General features: G+C 39.7%; 1 protein-coding gene across 5 annotated transcripts in view; it reads right to left on the bottom strand.

The window, feature by feature from the left end:
• Positions 1-17,522, bottom strand: part of Frem1 (FRAS1 related extracellular matrix 1) — a 164,877-nt gene that overhangs the window by 112,061 nt on the left and 35,294 nt on the right. For 4 of the 5 annotated variants that reach the window (XM_046467407.2, XM_058586346.1, XM_058586348.1 and 1 more), the window contains exons 2-6: positions 16,903-17,404; positions 11,711-11,805; positions 8,957-9,258; positions 7,409-7,605; positions 1,333-1,656 (exon numbers count right to left, since the gene is read on the bottom strand). In XM_046467407.2, coding sequence (XP_046323363.1) covers positions 1,333-1,656; positions 7,409-7,605; positions 8,957-9,258; positions 11,711-11,805; positions 16,903-17,169 — 1,185 coding nt within the window. In that variant the 5' untranslated portion in view covers positions 17,170-17,404. Of the gene's footprint in view, positions 1-1,332; positions 1,657-7,408; positions 7,606-8,956; positions 9,259-11,710; positions 11,806-16,902; positions 17,405-17,522 lie in introns of those variants that run through there. The other variant, XM_058586347.1, reaches the window with a different exon arrangement.

The following is a 17,522-nucleotide window of genomic DNA, read 5'->3' on the forward strand; positions in this document are numbered from 1 at the left end:
GTAAAACTGGATGCATAATGAAAAATTACTTCATACCAGGGAAGGAATGATAGGCCAGGGAAGGAAAGAAAATGCAGCTGCCACACTCTATTAAAAAGGGAAGAAAATAAAAGCAAAGGGCAATGCATAGCTCTTACAGCCTGAAGCCTTTGGATTGCCCTTGAAGCTAAATGCTGCAAATGCCTAAATTACATGGAAGACAGTCTGGTAACCCCAGGAACACTCATTTTCCTTAATAAACCTGAACTCAAGTCTTTCTCAATCTGCTTATTTAAATTTTCCATCCTGTCTGAATGACTTGCTGGTGGGTCTTTAAGGATGTGAAGTGTTATCATAGGCAAGACAGTAACCAGCTGTTCTCAACTTCCACTGAATCCAAAACAAGAGGAAAGAGGCTGAACCTGCAGCAAAGGCGATTTAGATCAGATAGAAGGAGGACTTCCTCGTGGAGAGTATTTGATAGCAAAATTAGTTATCAGATCAGACTATGGCTTCTCCTTCCCTGAGTCAATATTGTTAATTACAAACAAGATAAAAAGAGAAGGTATTAATAAAAAAGAGAAGTTATTAATAAAAAAGTCATGAACAAATTCATCTCTAACTTCAGTGGTCTATATAATGCAAGAAGGCTGTAGGGGGACACCAGAGTTCTCAAACTGGCAAGCCCTGGGTGAGATGTGGCCCTCAGAAAGACTTTATTGTTGGCAAAATATTTTTTACAATTTTTATGTTTTCTATATTTAAAAGGTGAAGATATTTTTTATGAGAAACTATAGATTTCCAGCTCCTCTGGACAGATGAGAACGATGGTGAAAAGAGACCCATGTGGCTCTACATGGCAGCAACCAGTTAGAGCTGAGTTGCAGCTACTTGCCGAGGGACCAGCTCTCTCTTCAGCTGATCACCACCATGTCTCTCTGGGTTGTCTCTGCATGGCTTCCCCTGGCATTTAGTCTGCATCCTGAGTTACACTGATGATTCTCTTCTGAGGCAAAGAATGTATCAACATAACGGAGGATTGACAGAAGTAGCCTCTAGCCTCTTTTTTTTTTTTTTTTTGGAAGGGGCGCGGGTTATAGGGAGTGAACCCAGGGCCACTTAACCACTGAGCCACATCCCCAGCCCTTTTTAGTTTTTATTTTTGAACCAAGTCTTGCTAAGTTGCTTAGAGCCTTACTAAGTTTCTGAGGCTGCTTTGAACTTGAGATCCTCCTGCCTCAGCCTCCCAAGCCTCTAGGATTACGGATATGTGCTACATCATCCAGTCAGAAATGGCCTCTGGAATAATTGAATAAAAATGAGGCTGGAGACTCTGCCTCTCTTCCTTCTTACCTCATAATTTCTCCTCTCAGAATGGCTGCTGTTAGGAGGCTGATAGGCAATCTGCATGTCGCTGAGGTCCTTCCAGGTGAATGAGGAGACCGGTCTGGTGTGATCCAACAGGTGAGTCATGTAGCCCTGGAGTGGGGCTTTCGTAATGTTGAACACCAGCAAGGGTTTGGGGGTCTCATCCTCTTCACAGTCCAGAACTGACGTAGTCAAAGAGGTCAGGATGAACTGATCCACTTCCAGAATAAACATGGCCATGAACGCAGCCCTTGGAATCTGATTCGGAATGCCAGCTCTGATGTAGACAGGCAACCACGCACTCTCTGACTTTTGAAGGAGAAGGAAAATAGGAAGAGGGAAATCATATGAATAGAGCTATAATGCACAGGATTAACAGCATGATACGTAATAAAGCTACAGCCCAAAGGACACATCCAGCTGTGATTGCAATCCTGGCTGCACATTGGAATCACCTGGAGAGTTTTAACACATGACAGCCAGAATCCACCTCCTAAGGTTCTCACTTAATTGTTCCAAGGAGGGGACCAGAAAAGTGGTATTTGGTATTTTTAGAGCTCCCCAGTGACTCCAATATGCATCAAGGGTTAAGAAGGGAACACCTATTTTGGCATCAGAAATAACTGTGCTTACGATTCCATCTCCTGCACTTATAATTTGTGTGACTTTAGACAAGTTATCTAACTTCCAAATCTCATTTTTCTCCCATCTATAAATGGGAATTCTAGACTCCCAATTATCTAGTGAGGATTAAATGAAATAACCACAGCAGAGCACTTGGCAGTGTCTAGCATGCACACCAGCTTCCTCCGGCCACCCTGCCCACCTCCTGACACGTGGTTTTAAGGAGGTCAGGGGGAAGGATGAAGGAAGAATGTCTTTATGACTCTGTGCTTGTGCAACTGAAGGAGGCTCACTCTGTTTGGTAGCAAGTGAACACTTGAACTAGAAAAGCATCTTAAAAATTGGGAGCTATGGCTGTGTGCAGTGGCACACACCTGTATTCCCAGCATCTCCGGAGTCTAAGTCAGGAGGATCATGAGTTCAAAGCCAGCCTCAGCAATGGTGAGGCGCTAAGCAACTCAGTGAGACCCTGTCTCTAAATAAAATACAAAATAGGGCTGGGGATGTGGTTCAGTTGCCGAGTGCCCCTGAGTTCAATCCCTGGTACCAAAAAAAAAAAAAAAAAATTAGGAGCTACACAATAAGAGAGCTTTCTAAAGAAACCATGCAATGACATCATATAATCTGCATTCTCAATGCACGCTCTGGGTGGAAAGAATCCTCACAGCAGTAGATTCTGGCTGTCACAGAATGTGATGGATCCCACTGTTGACAGAACCAGGTCAATTAGCCAGTGTCATGCTGATGGACACTGGCCTGGACTAGGAGTGGTAGTCTATATGCAACACAAAGTTAAAAATGGAATTCTTGGCTCAATCTCAAATGACATTCCAATAGAAGGGACATCAGATTTCAAAGTGAGTGTGAGACAGATCCCATATTCAAAATTTACCTAGCAAATTGTCTAGGAATGGTTCTAGACTCCAAGACTCTCTCCTCTGCTATAAGAATACCAAAATGTTGAGAGAAGTATGAGACAGAGATGTATTTGGACAAAGGAGCCCTCTGCTGTGTGGACTCACTTTCCCCACCCAACACCACACACCCCTCAAGGCAGGAAGGATGGGTCAATGGCACATCCCTCATCTCAGGTGTCAGGAGAGAAGTTTCCTTGAGATAGCCTGTAAGTGTGCTCTATAGGTGGGGACACAGAAGGAAATTCTTAGCTCATACCTGAGCAAGGGCAGAGGCCAGAGCAGAAGAACAATGGTGGCGGTGCTGGGAGCAGCCTGTCATTTTTTGTGGCAGTAAGGGACATATGAGTGCTTCCAGAAATGAGCCACATGGGACAAAGGGCTGATTGGGGGTTATCCTGGACCCTGACCTTTAGGGAGCATCCTTCAGAGGCCAAAAGTCTAGCAGCATAAAGCTAGAGATAGGAATCACCTCCTAGGGACTGCAGGAAAATTTGCAAATGACCATTCAGGTTAGAAATGCATCCTCTAAGAGAGCTACAAGGAGAGACCCCTGTGACAGGGCTGTTCAGAGAAACCATGAACTTGCTCCTGAGACTGAAGCAGCTTGAAACATCTGCTAGGCTCACAGAACATGAAACCATACTCCATCAGCGCCTGAGAAAACAAGGCCCCTGTCTCTCCAACAGCCCCCAAAAGCACCAGCCCAAAAGTTCAGAAAGTAGCCAGCAAAGCTTGGAAGAAGAGAGAACTGCAAGAGAGAATAGGAAAAGACAACCCCTCCTCTTCCCACTGCATGGCAACACGGGCAAATGAATGACATCCTAAGATATAGAGATTCTTCATGTGCCATGAGAAAAATATTATTTGAAGATGCATAGTATGAAAAGTCAAGAAATGGTAAATCATGATTTAAAAGGAACCAGTGTAATACACTGAGATCAATTAAGTCTTAAGTCTAAATAAATGTTATTTTAAATGTTAATTAAAATGGATACCAATGTCAAAAATGCTTACTTAAAAGACAGATGATATGAGAAATAATAAGGTATCACGATCATAAATTAGAACAGAAATTGCAAATTATATAAACAAAGCATGGGAGTTGGGCAATTGCCAGGAGAAAGGATCAACTGCATTCACCCTCAGCATATCTAGGAAGGAGCCATAAAATATAAAATGAGATAAAGGACTTCTATAAGCAGGTAAGATAAAGGCAAAGAAAGTATAACTTGTGTGTGTGTGTGTGTGTTTGTGGGTGGTACTGGGGATTATACCCAGGGCTTTGTGCATATGAGGCAAGCATTCTACCAACTGAGCTGTATCCCCAGACCTTAACCTATTTTGCAAGACAAATTTTTTGTGTCTGTGGTTCTGAAGATGGAACTCAGGGCCTTGTACATGGTGATAAGCAAAAATGTTTTCAATTAGCAAGAAGGCATAAAATCAAGAAAAGTAAGAAACAATGTATCCATTATTCCCACAAATATAAATAGTTTGTATTTCCTTATTTGAGAAAATTCTTACGAAATTCTGTGAAAATGCTTAGTTAAATGTACCTTATAGGAAGGAACTGAAAGTTATACTGAAAGATCAAAAGTGAAAGGATGACCCACACATATCATGTTAAGGGAGAAAAGCAGAATAACCACATTCATTCCAAACAAAGATGAACTTAAGGCAAGAAGCATTGAAAAAGTCAAGGTAGGTCATTAAGATGGATAAAATATACAAGGCAAAGAAGCTTGTAAGCAACATTATATTTAATATATTCTGGTCAAACCTGTGGGGAATAGAGTTGAAGAGGAAACATTACAAGAAAAGACCAAAATTATCACCATTTGTGATAAGATGTAATTATGGTCTTTGAAAGTGCAAAGAATTGAAAGAAACACTTTAAATAATTAAATTCAGGAAAGAAGCCAGATAAATGAAAATGATACCAAAAAATAGCTTTCCTGTTTTTCATCAATAACCAATGAGAAGATATCATGGGGGTGGAATTCTATTCACAACAGTTTCACAAAAATAAACTGCCCAGGACTGGGTTTAATTTGTGTGCTCAACTTCCATGAAGGAAACTATACACATTATAGAAATGTATAACATTTGCCCAGATAAAGTGAGATGCCTTATTTCTGGACAAGAAGATTTAATATCCTCAATGCCATAATATTCTAACTCTGCCTCAACAAATTTATAGTTTTAATCCAATACTGATAAACTCCTTAGGGCTTTAAAAAAAAACTAACATAAATTATTTAATTATTTATTTGGGACTAAAAATAGGGGGAAATGGCTTTACAGAGAAGCAATGATGAAGAGCTTGACAGACTGATTATACATAGGATGATGTGGTACCAGCATGACTATAAGTAGGTAAACCTAAAGAACCAAAGAGCCAGCCTTAAAACAGCGTTCTCTATATCTTACCACCCAATAGAAGAATCATTAATATCAATGGGAAGCAAGGTGGTTGTCCAACAAATGGTGTAGGAAATTTGGCTACTGGAAGAAAAATAATTCCTCGTGTTCCACCATATGATAAAATTTATTTCAAATGAGTCAAAAGGCAAATGTAAAGAGAAAGACCTTTAAAAATGTACAAGAAATTATGGGTAAATGGTCATATAGTTACTTTATGAGGATGAACTCTACAGTCATAAAAAAATAACAAAAGAACAATGTACAAAACTTCATGTGTGATATAAATTCAATTTCATAAAACCAGTTCTGGTATGTGTACCTCCCCTCTGGGTATGTCTCTGTATGTAAAAATGGTAGCAAAACAGCTCATTTTATTTTCTTCTTACTTTGTTCTGTTTTTTAATATTCTCTGCCGTGAGCATATTCATCTTCAGAAATGGATCTGCTGTGACAAACCAAATTGACTATAGAATAGGTTAATGCTAAATAAAGCATGGAGGTCATTCAAAAGGATAACCTCCCAACCTCCCAATAAAACAGATCTAAAAATATAGTAAAACCCTAACTCAATAGACCGAGAAAAATCAGCTGGAAAGAAAAATGTCTCTAAGTTTTTAGACTGAAATGGGAAAGGAGTTTGTGTCAAAACAAACAGAAAACATCTAGACCTAGAGTTTTGATCACAGCATTCATAAAACAGGCATGCATGTGTGGGTCAGGTACATAATTTCTCTGCGTCACCACTGCCAAAAACAGGGACTTAGACTCAACCAATTATTTCCAAACCTGGCTTATCCTAAACTTTTTACTCAGTGGCTTTTTAAACTAGCAAAACATAAATATGCTTAATCTGGGTCTGGCTTTGTGCCAAGCACAAATATGGTTTTATTTATAAGTATGGTTTTATTGTCTCTTTTAATCCTCTAGTTTCTCTAAGAAAGAGGTACTACTATCCTTATTTTAAGCTGAAGGAAATGAAACATGAAGTCCAAAGTCACGTGGATGGATAAGCAGACATTTGAACCTAGGCAACCTGGGCCAGTGTTCAGATATTAGACTCAGAAATCCATCCTTTAAAAGCTCCTAATAAATTAGACCCGACTACCTGGAAGTGATTTTTCCAGATCTTAAATCTAAAATTCCATGATCTTGTTTTGTCATGTCTTTATTACTTCTTGAATTATCAATTCCACGGGGTAATAATGTTCACTATTTCACTGAGCCTCTTAGGACAGATCCTAGGGGAAGGCAGATTGTAAAAACGGAAGTCTTTCCAGATGTCATCCTGGATGGTCTTACACCAGCACAAACCGAGCTTTTTAAGCAGGTGTGCTCTTGCCCCCAGTTTCCCAAATAAGCAGACTGTAGAGTAACAAGCATGTTAGATACTTCATAAAGGTTGATTCCACTTTCAGTCGTCATTTCAGTGTGAAGAAATCAAGAAGAGGTGGGGCAAGAGAAATTAAGAGACTGGAAGATGGAAAAAGCCTTGGGAGACAGGCTGGGACGACCCAGACCTCTGTCCTGAAGTCTGAAAGACTGAAAATGAGATCCTTGGTCACAACCATGGAAGTGGGACTGAGGTTCCCCTCCCTCCTGGTTGCCTGTGGGTTTGCACAGTGAAGCCCCTGATGTGAAGGAGAAAAGGAAATATTAAAGAGAAGGTGCCAGAGAGGGCAAACCATCAGGTTGAAAAGTGTTGGAAGGGCCTGGGGGATGCAGTTCAGTGGTAGAGTGCACGCTTAGCATGTGCAAGGCCCCAGGTTCAATTCCCAGCACTAGAGCATGGGGCGGGGGAAATACTGCTGGTAAAGAGCAAAAATGGTTGTTAATATGTAATCAGCCCCAATCCTTTCCAAGCTGCCTTAAGTGATCGAGAACCAGAGAGAGAAATTATCTAATATTACACGTAAAAGATATCGCTTTAAGCACTTGCTGGCAGAACAAACAGGCTGAAGTTGCATTGAGATGCCAGGCAGTGTTACTCTCCAGGGCCCAGGAACTCTTCCTGGCCTGGGAAGTGGCATGAGCCCTTCAGTGCAGTTGGCTGTCTTCCTCTGAGTCAGCCAGGTCATCAACCCATAACCCCACTGTACCTTGTATACTATTTGACTCCTGCTATCTGTGAGGTCCAGTTGGATGGAGATATAATCAATGTTGGGAGAAGGGGGTTGCATGTGTTGATAACGAAGCCCCATCATCAGGAACTCCTCACAGCTCACTTGGAGACTTGCTATTTTCTTCAATTCCAGGGTACAGCTTCCGCCTGGACACTTCAGTTCCATTCCCAGTTCTAAAATGAACAATGCTGCATTAAGCTAGCCACTTGAATACCACGGGTGTAAAAACAAAAACCCACCTTTAGACATTTATTCATTCTTACAGACCCCAGGAATACTCAGATGTACCTTCCAATCCCTTCCTAGGGTTAGCATTATTCTGAAAGCTTATAATTTCCTTCAGTGAAAAGAACAAGAGACCAGTTCTCTTGCCCATCCAAAGTTAGACTAAGAGGAAAAAAATAAAACATGTTTTCTGGTGATTGCATATCTCTAACTAACAGGCCAGTGGCTCACTATAGCGCCTACTGCTTAGCTCTCATCTTCCCTTGAGAGCATCAGCTTCATGGCTCCAACATGCAATCTCTACTAGACTGTTCTACTCACCAAAATGCTCTCCCACAGTGCTCATCACACACTCCAATCCTGCATGTCCTTCTCAGTCTAATTAATCCTTTTTTCTAAACCTTCCCTTAAACACTCAGTGAACCACCTGAATCAACCTGTGCTGTCTTACCAAAAACCATAATTCTCTCTCCAGTAGTCTTCGTGTCTCTACCCAACTGCATTTTTCACTTGTTAGGTGTATGACAATCATAGGCTACTTATTTTTTGAGTTTCATTTCCATGTCGCATAAAACAGATACTCCATTTCATAGACAGGTGGTTGTGAAGAGGAAATGAGACTATTTTTGTTCAAGTGTATCTTTAGTGGTAAACTTCTGTCCAAATGCAAGATATTACTACAAGTATTACTACTACATTCATGGATTATTCCTTATATTTCTTGTTCTTCTCATAGTTCCTAAGACATTGTTGTGCATATAGGAAGTATCCAACATATTAATTGAATGAATAATGGAAGGAACCTTATCCATTAATGCTTCCTGATTTAAACCAGGCTACCTACCAGCTCTACTTCAAGCTAGATCACAATCCAATAATATCTAATGAAGTATAAATAAACCACTCTTACTGTTGCTGCCATTGCTTTTACTATAACAATTGACAATTAACGAGGACTTCCTGTGAGCTGGACACTGTGTTAAGCCCATCCTGTGTGTGATCTCCTTTACTCCCATCCTTATTCAACCCTATGGAGCAGCTATTATCTTTTCCCATCTCCCAGAGGCTTAGACAGAAGATTCATAACTAAAATAACACAGAAAATGAATAACAGAAGGAGTTTTCAAATCCAGATCTTTCTGATTCCAAAATCCATGCACTTAACCACTAACCTACATTTTCTTCCCAAGATGCTAAAATTATATTAAGTAGAACTATTTGTTACAGTGGAAGGTGACCATTCATGGATATTTTTGTCAGTTTTAGTAATATCCAGATAAATACTGAAATTTATCATACGGGTCTGAGGGAAAAAACTGTGTGGCTGATCTCCACGGGGTCCTTCTGGGCGAGGCTCCACCACAACCATCTGGCCATGAGCTGGCAGCCTAGTTCTCAAAGGGTCCAGCCTGACGGTACACTCCAGGCCCGCCGTCCTCTCATAGTCGAATCTGAGCAGGTTCTTATCAATGGCTCGGGACAGGCCGTAGAATTCAGACACCTCCAGGACATTGCTACTCATGCGGATAATGTTGCAGTCTGGCTCCATGAGATAGACCCGCAGGGTAAAGGTTTCAGTGAAGGTGTCTGTCTCAGTGAATCTGTAGAGAGGACAAAGCAAAGGAAATAAGTATTGGTGCTCAGACACTTCGGATACCTGAGCACTTAGCTTGAAGCTTAAAACCTGGCCTTCACACATTTTTGCCTCAGGTGGAGTTTTGATTTAATTTCCTGCTGTACTCTCAACCTCTCAGGTCTCATCCCTTCTCTTTACTTTGGTGTCGATGCTTTTCCTGCTGCTGCTTCTCCCTCCAATCCTTTTCTTTCAATGCCTCTCTCAAGCTCATCATCCATACTGACAGGTAAGGACTGCGGAGACCTTGGAGTCTCACCTCCAACATAACAAATTTAGGGGTATAAGGCCTATATTCTTTATGGATTGAGTTTTAATTCAGGAGTGAAGGGGCAAGGAGTTTCTGTAGTATCAAGGCCCTTTTGTTCTTCAGAAATACCACAAAACGGGTGGACATTCAAGGTCTGCTTGCCATGTAAATCGTATCAGCAATGGTTACTTCCACTACTTCTATCCTCTGCGGACTCTGTTCTCAGGGTATTTGCAGAGGCTAATAGAGATGTGTTGTCATGTGGTTTTGTTGTTGTTGTTTGTTTTATTTTTTTGAGAGTTTGAAATTAATGAGTGATGTATTTACATTAATAATTAAGCTCTTTGTTGATATGCTTTTATTGCGACCCATAACACACTAAACTCTATGCTGAACTCCTTACTGCGGTATCTTTTTCAGTACTTAGAAGAAGCTATTGAAGGCATTTTCAATCTAACTTTGCAATGATGAAACTGAGGCATAAAGAAGTCAAATCACTTGCCATAGAAGCTGGAGAAGAGGGAGGAGGGAAATAAACATGCTCCCTGATCTCTGCCCCCAACTATGCTGGATATTCTATTTCAAATGTCATCAAACGACAAGCAGTGGCAGCCTTCCTGCGTGTACTTTACCAATCTTATTCCCCCAGGGAAACTCAAGGAAGGAGTAGGAGCAGCTAGAATTCATCAGCCTTTCAGCCCTTCCCAGCAAGATCTTTGAAGTCTGTCTTTTAACACTAAAGTCTTGGAAAGCCTTGCATGATGATTTTTAGCTTTCTAAGGAAAGTGGGTGCCACTTGATTTTCTGAGCACAGTATTTTGCCTTTTTCGAGGCACTTGTGGCTCTGCATTCTAATTATCTGCCCATCTTTCGCATTTAACCAAGAGCACCAAGAGTTTGTGCATCTTCATCCTTGAGTTTCCTATGGTCTGTGTGGACCCCCTGATCTGTAGTGGGTGGTTATAAATGTTGTAGAATGATTCACGGTTCCAAAGTCTTCTTCAAATCTCTAATGCATTGTTGTAGTGCTTACAATAAATTTATACCAACCTGTTTTAATCAAATACTCTCAAGAACAAAAAAAGACAAGTAAACAATTATATAAAGTCCTACTCCACCTACCCTGTCCTCACTTGCTTCTATGAAGTCTGAAATACCATAACTATAACCTTAAAATTAATTTTTTATATAATTCACATATCATGAAATTAATTCTTTTAAAGGGTACAACTCAATAGTTTTTAATATATTCACAAAAGTTATATAAATATCTTAACTATCTAATTCCATAATACTTTCATCACCCCAAAAAGACATCTATACCCATGTAGTCACGCCCCAATGGCCCCTAACCCAGCCTCTGGCAACCACTAATCTATTGTTCCTATGGATTTGCCTACTTTGGACATTTCATATAAATGAAACCATACAATATTTGTCCTTTTGTGTCTGAATTCTTTCACTTAGCATAATGTTTTCAAAGATCAGCCAAGTTGTCCCATGAATCCACGCTTCATTCCTTTTCATGTCTGAATAATATTCTATTATATGGGTATACCATTGTCAGTTGAATTGGTACAACTTTTTGGCTGTTATGAATAATGCTGTCATGAACATCCCTGTACAAGTGTTTGTACAAACATAGGCTTTCATTTCTCTTGTGTATATACCTAGAAGGGAAATTACTGGGTCATATGATCACTCTATGTTTAGCTTTGTAATTGATTTTAAGCACATTTGAATTATTTAATGTTTAAAAGTGGAAGATATTGTATTTCCTGTAACTGAACAGCTAGTTATTAAAAAAAAATTCATTCAATTTTGGAGCATATTTCCTAATTGATTCCCATGAAGAATTTGCTATTTGTAACTTTTTTTTCTTACTATAGATTATAGGTTGGGATACCAGAGATACTTGCATAAGAACACTAAATAGAAACAGGATGGAGTTAGTAATTTGTAAAAAAGCCCCAAGACAATAATTCAAATGAAGATGATTGAAAATTGGCCACAATTCTTGCCTTACCACTCAGGCCTCCAATTTCTATTGATTACTTTCTTGTTTGGAATCTATTAACTCCCCTCATAATAATATATAGCGACAGAAAAAACCCTAAGTAAACAGAATTGTTGTCTGACAACACATAATCAGAGCTCCTAGTCCACTCACCTGTAAAGTCGAAGCTTCACTGTGTCTTCATCAAGAATCGGGCAACCGTTGTGAACATACCTGACTTCATTGGGAAGGAAATGGCAGTCAAAGACCTAGTTCACATGAAAAATGGATAAATATACATGAGAAAATTGGTACAAAGTTTTATTTTTCCAGATCTCAAGTACCTCCTGGAAAAATTATGGCCTGTGAGTGGTATGCACACGTGTGTGTGTTTGTGCTCACGCTTGCACGTATTAACTACCACCTGTATCCTACCCCATGCCCACTCACCGTACAGCTGAGTCTTGTTCAGTAAATATCTAAATTATTAAAATCCAAGCAGATCAAACAAGTAAATTAGGGGTAATTACTGCCTAAATGGCTACCTTTTTGCAGACTTTTAAAATATGGTTCCATTTATCAAAACTCCTATTTACTCCCTTCAGGGGTTTCTAGCAGTTGGGTTAAAGGGATCTTTCTGTGTGTCTGTATGAAAAGGCAAGCATTAACCCACCCACCAACAAACTGTATTTGTTCTGTATACATGTGTTCTCCTGTTTTTTCTTTCTTTTCCAAATAGCATTTTTACATTCAAAGAAGAAGCCACTGTGGGGAGAGGGGGTGCTATTGTTGTTGATCAGAGTCAAATATGAACCATAATTGTTTCTTATATACTTGCAAAAGACAGCTTTTATTAGTTATATAATAGCAGAAATGGATGATGAGACATAGAATTCTAAAGGCAACTTCTATTCAAATAAAGATAATTAACTGCACCACCTCATTCAAAATGATTAAGGAAATGGCTGGTTTGGGGGGAATCCTAGTTTTGAAAGAAAAGTCTTCTCTTTCAGACTCAGCATGACCTTCATTCTGCCCAATCTGAGTTGGTAGAAGGCTGAGAAATACCCCTGAGGTATTTACACATCCTCCCTATGGAACTGATGGTGTCTAGTCTTTACCTTTTTCAGTCTCAACCATTTTCAGACAACAGAATCCACCCTGAGAAGATGTTATTACCAATACAAATGACTTTCTTGTCTTACAGATATCACTGGCTCTCCTCTTCATTTGATAACTAGGAAGGAGATAAAGAGAAGCCCTTCCCCACCCCATTGACAAATAGTCGTGGTAATAAAGAGACAATCTGCTTTGCTAAAAGAAACATCTGTTTAATGTTTCGTAATATGTTTTCCTTTTATAAAAGGCGACAACCATAATTGTCCATAAATTTACTAACTAAAACAAAGGAGAGCTAAATCCTTTTCTAATTACTGTCTAGCTTTGTTTTTTTCCACTTCAACTGCTTTTCAATTACAATTTATAATTAAATTGTCACACATTCCTAACTCATTACTCACTTTAACGACAGTAAACTAGTTCAAACTAGAGATATTTTCTTACTGCTTTATTTCCCATTCAAAAAAAAGCAAGCTCAGCGCTAAACTGAGGTGCTTTTCCACCCAGGAAATTTCTTGCTCTGGGTCAGGTGTCAGAACTGCTAAGTGAGGCTGTCTTGTCCTAAAACAGGAGTACGACACATGGCCATCGACCTTGTCTAATTGACTCTATCAAGGGGGTGATCTCAACAGAAGGCACTGGCATGCACCCACTGAAGTCCCTTTCCAAATATCTAGTAGGAAAATGAACCTGTTGGTTCTAAGACAAACTTCAGTAATGAAATGAAAACACTAATTGAACAGATGTTAAGCAAAACATTTTCTGTGCAAATCACATGAAACTGTTCATTACACAGCAGGGTGTTGTTAATACAGTCATCTTGCTAGAAATGGGTTCACATAAGCCTAGCTTTAAGCTTAATATTAAGCTCTATTAAAGAATAATGTTTAGGGCTGGGGTTGTGGTTCAGTGGTAGAGCACTTGCCTCGCATGTGTGAGGCACTGAGTTCGATACTCAGTACCACATAAAAAATAAAGCACAATAAAGTTATAAAAAACAGTGTTTGTAAATATATATTATATATATTATATTTATATATGAATAATATTTAGGCTGTGTATGTGTGTGTGTGTGTGTGTCTGTGTGTGTGTGTGAACTTGGCTATGCTTAATTTCAAGAACTCTATAAGGAATAAATCCCTGGAGAGGGCTGAACCAGCTGGGGTTAAAAACCAAGCACAAATTCCCTTCAACTCAGACTTTACATGAGTATCTAGTTTTTTATAGAAATTATCAGAAATTTAAAAAATAGATGGTTGGAGAAACTGTTTCCTCACTATATAAAATTTTCTATGGCACAAAGTTCTGCTATTTGGTAAACTGGAGATGAGACTCCACATTTTAATGGACTCCTATACAATAGAATAATTTTTTTGTACTAGGGATTTAACCCAGGGGCATTTCATCTCAGCCCTTTTTTTATTTTTTATTTTGAGACATAGTCTCACTGAGTTGCTTAGGGTTTCAGTAGGTTGCTGAGGCTGGCCTTGAACTTGTGATCTTCCTGCCTTAGCTTCCTGATTTACTGGTATCATAGAATCAATTTTGGAAGATAAAAACCACATATCTACTTTAGATTATGTAAATCAGCTTGAGATATCATATTTACTTCTAGAAATGCACACACTGAAGATTCAGAACTTAATAATACTTTTTTAACATGAGCAATAGCACACTAAGGGATCAATAATACTTTTCTTTTTTTTTAAGTTATCAATGGACTTTTATTTTATTTCTTTATATGCAGTGCTGAGAATCAAACCCAGGGCCTCACACATGCTAGGCAAGCGCTTTACCACTGAGCCACACCCCAGCCCTCAATAATACTTTTTAAAAATGAGAACAGAAACAAAAGGATCAATGTGGTTTGGGATATTTCCAAGCAGTCAAGAATTTCCTAAATCAGCCAGGCATTTTGTTATTTCTTTTCCAGATTATCTATCTAGTAACCAGAGTTTTGCCCTAAATCTGAAAGAGATGACTCAGAGGTCTACTCCAACCCTTCATTCTTGTGACCACATAGGATTTTTATCTGGTTCTCATCACCTGGATCCCTTTCTGCTCCCCTGTGTCTCAGCACCAAAGAAGCAGAACCATTAAAACTCACTATCTCAGAGGTGACTTCGTTATTCTCAGAGAGAGTGCCACAGCGTTAAGGAGTCTTAGGTTATCTGGGGTGGGAAGAGGACTGACCTCAGAGGCTGCTAGGTAGTAACAGATTCTTTCCAAATTGCCTTCAAGGAGGAGAAACTGGTGAATGACAGGGCTTTGTCCTGTTTGCATGGGACAACAGCTTGGACAGCTTGCTCCTGCTGGCTCTCAATAGGAATTTACTTCTCTCTCCCCAAAAATAACATCATTTCTAAGTGTTGGACCCTTTTTAAAAACTATATTTATTGGAAAGGGTATCAAATTAACAATTGATCATCTTTATAAGGTGTCCATATTTGTATTAGTACTGCACTGGGTCCATGCCTTATCAAGGACTCCAAGCCACTAGGACCAAGGTGCCATCTTGCTGCTCCTAATTCTTCACTTGGCTTTTGACCCCAATCCCTGCAGTTGCTCTGCATTGACTACTGCTATGTAATACAGGGAGAAATTGGGGCTACCAAACACTAGGGAATACAACGTCTCCATACTTATGGAAATGATTGTATCCTATGTTTAAGATCCTACCCAAAGGTCTTTGACTGACAAAAGAAAATCTGGTGGGAGACATTTAGTTACTGTCACATCTAGTTTAGACATTTAGTTACTGTATACCTCCATTGTGAGACTCTCTTCCATAGAATTCACATATTTCAGAATTGGTCTATAAATTTAAGTATGGTAAATGAAATACCTAGAGATAATCATTGGAGCTAGCCTCTATTTAAGCCTCTTTATTCCATCTCTACAATATCTAGTACTGTTTGAATCACTTCATGAACACATTTCTAAAGCCAAACAAAGAGGAAATTGTGTTCATGGTTCAGCAATTGGAATTTGTGCATTTTTCCAAAAGCAGCAGCAGTATATTCTCAAGATTGTTTATATTGGGAGAAAGTTAAGTCACAGCAGGAAAACATGATAAAATCAAAGGTCATTTTATATTAAGTAGAGGGGTCAACTTCTGCTTTAAGCAAAGACAATATAGGAAAATAAAAGTTTAGAAGGGAATTCTTCACTCTACAAAAGAAGTGACTATAGAGCCAGGTATGGTGGTAAACACCTGAAATCCCAGTGACTAAGAAGGCCTGAGGCAGGAGGATCACAAGTTCAAGGCCAGCCTCAGCAACTTAGCAAGATTCTATCTCAAAAAATACATTAAAAATACAAGTTAAATGACTGGAGGATACGGCTCAGTGGTAAAGCACTCTTGGGTTCTGTCCCCACACACACACCCCAATCCTAAGAAGTGACCATAGAATACCCTTAAATAAAAAGGTCTCCTTTTGATTAAAGGGGGAAACATTTATACAGACATTTTGATAAAATGAATATTTAGTTCTCCAGATCTCTTTTCTACTTCTCTTCCCTTACTCAAGTTTTACCCTTAGTATTCTGAGGTCACAAGTATGTCCTAAAATGTTCTTGAGACCTTAATTTCTTATCAAAAGACACCCTGACTACTGGCAATGGGGGAGGTAATTTGGGGCAGGAAGAATTCCATAAGAATCTTCCATAGCACACACTGCAAGTGACTGCCCACTCCAACCCTTAAAGGCTGCCCCATATTCATATTCATTCTCTCTCTCTCTCTCTCTCTCTCTCTCTCTCTCTCTCTCTCTCTCTCTCTCTCTCTCTCATAGATTGGCAATATACTAAAATGCATATCTGTACTTCTTTTACATTATGCTTTTCCCTGGATGATTAACTACTCTATAAGATCAAGCAGTTCTCTTCAATACAAGAGGAGAAATTGGAAAGCCTTGTTGATACAGTGCATTATTAAGAAAAAATGCAAGCATCCATATTACTTTGAGCCTGACCTCCTCCACAGGTGTTAGCATAATTAAGAGTAAACCCTGTCAGTGGTAGACTTAGCTAGAATCAGTCAAGGACATTAAAAAACAGCTTCCACCTCACATAGAAAAACAGTGCAATACTCTGCCTGTGAACTTCAACCCCACCATTTCAAATGTGAACTTCTTCACAGTACTCAACTTTGATGGCTAGACAGGAGACCTTTGACCTGCCTCACATACTCTTGTACACTAAAATTCATCCATGCTACTGAACAGAGAATCTCAGACATGACCCACCTGTGGCATGAGTTTCCCTACCCTCTGGGTTATTGGCTCATTCATCACAACTTCCACTTTGCAGGCATCTTTCTCTCCTTTGGGGATGGCAAACTTCAGGTCATCTTCTGACAGGAAGGCAGAGCTGCCCTTCATCACCCTCATCCCATGGTTCAGGCTGATGAAGGTAGGGCTGGCCCGGTCCAGGAGCAGCAGAAGCAGGAGGACACTGAGGCCACCCCAACCTAGAGAGCTCATGCTGACAGGGGCCCACTCGCTTCTGGCCATCACAAAATTTCTTCAACAGAGGAGGGCTTCTGCACTTCCTCCCACAGCTCAGGTCACAGTCCAAGGGGCAGGGCGAGGGGTCCTGACAGTGTGCCCCGAGATCTTAACATGCCCCTTTCATTCCAGACTTACACAAGGACGCCTTTCAGCCAATCCAGGGACTTTTAATAAAACTTGCTGATCACTCCTGACAACGCCAGCAAGATTAAAGTGCCTCCCAAGTGCTTTACTAATCCTGCAAACAGAAGAAGGGGTTAGAAGAAAGCGAGAGACAGAAAAATTCGTACAGCTACTCAAAGGATCACCACTCACAGAGGGATCTTTCATCCAGCCTATAATTTCAGCTTAATTAA

Source organism: Marmota monax, unplaced genomic scaffold (genome assembly GCF_021218885.2).
Source record: "Marmota monax isolate L192 unplaced genomic scaffold, Marmota_monax_Labrador192_F-V1.1 WCK01_AAM20220418_F8-fsc00033, whole genome shotgun sequence".
In the NCBI taxonomy this organism is placed as follows: domain Eukaryota; kingdom Metazoa; phylum Chordata; class Mammalia; order Rodentia; family Sciuridae; genus Marmota; species Marmota monax.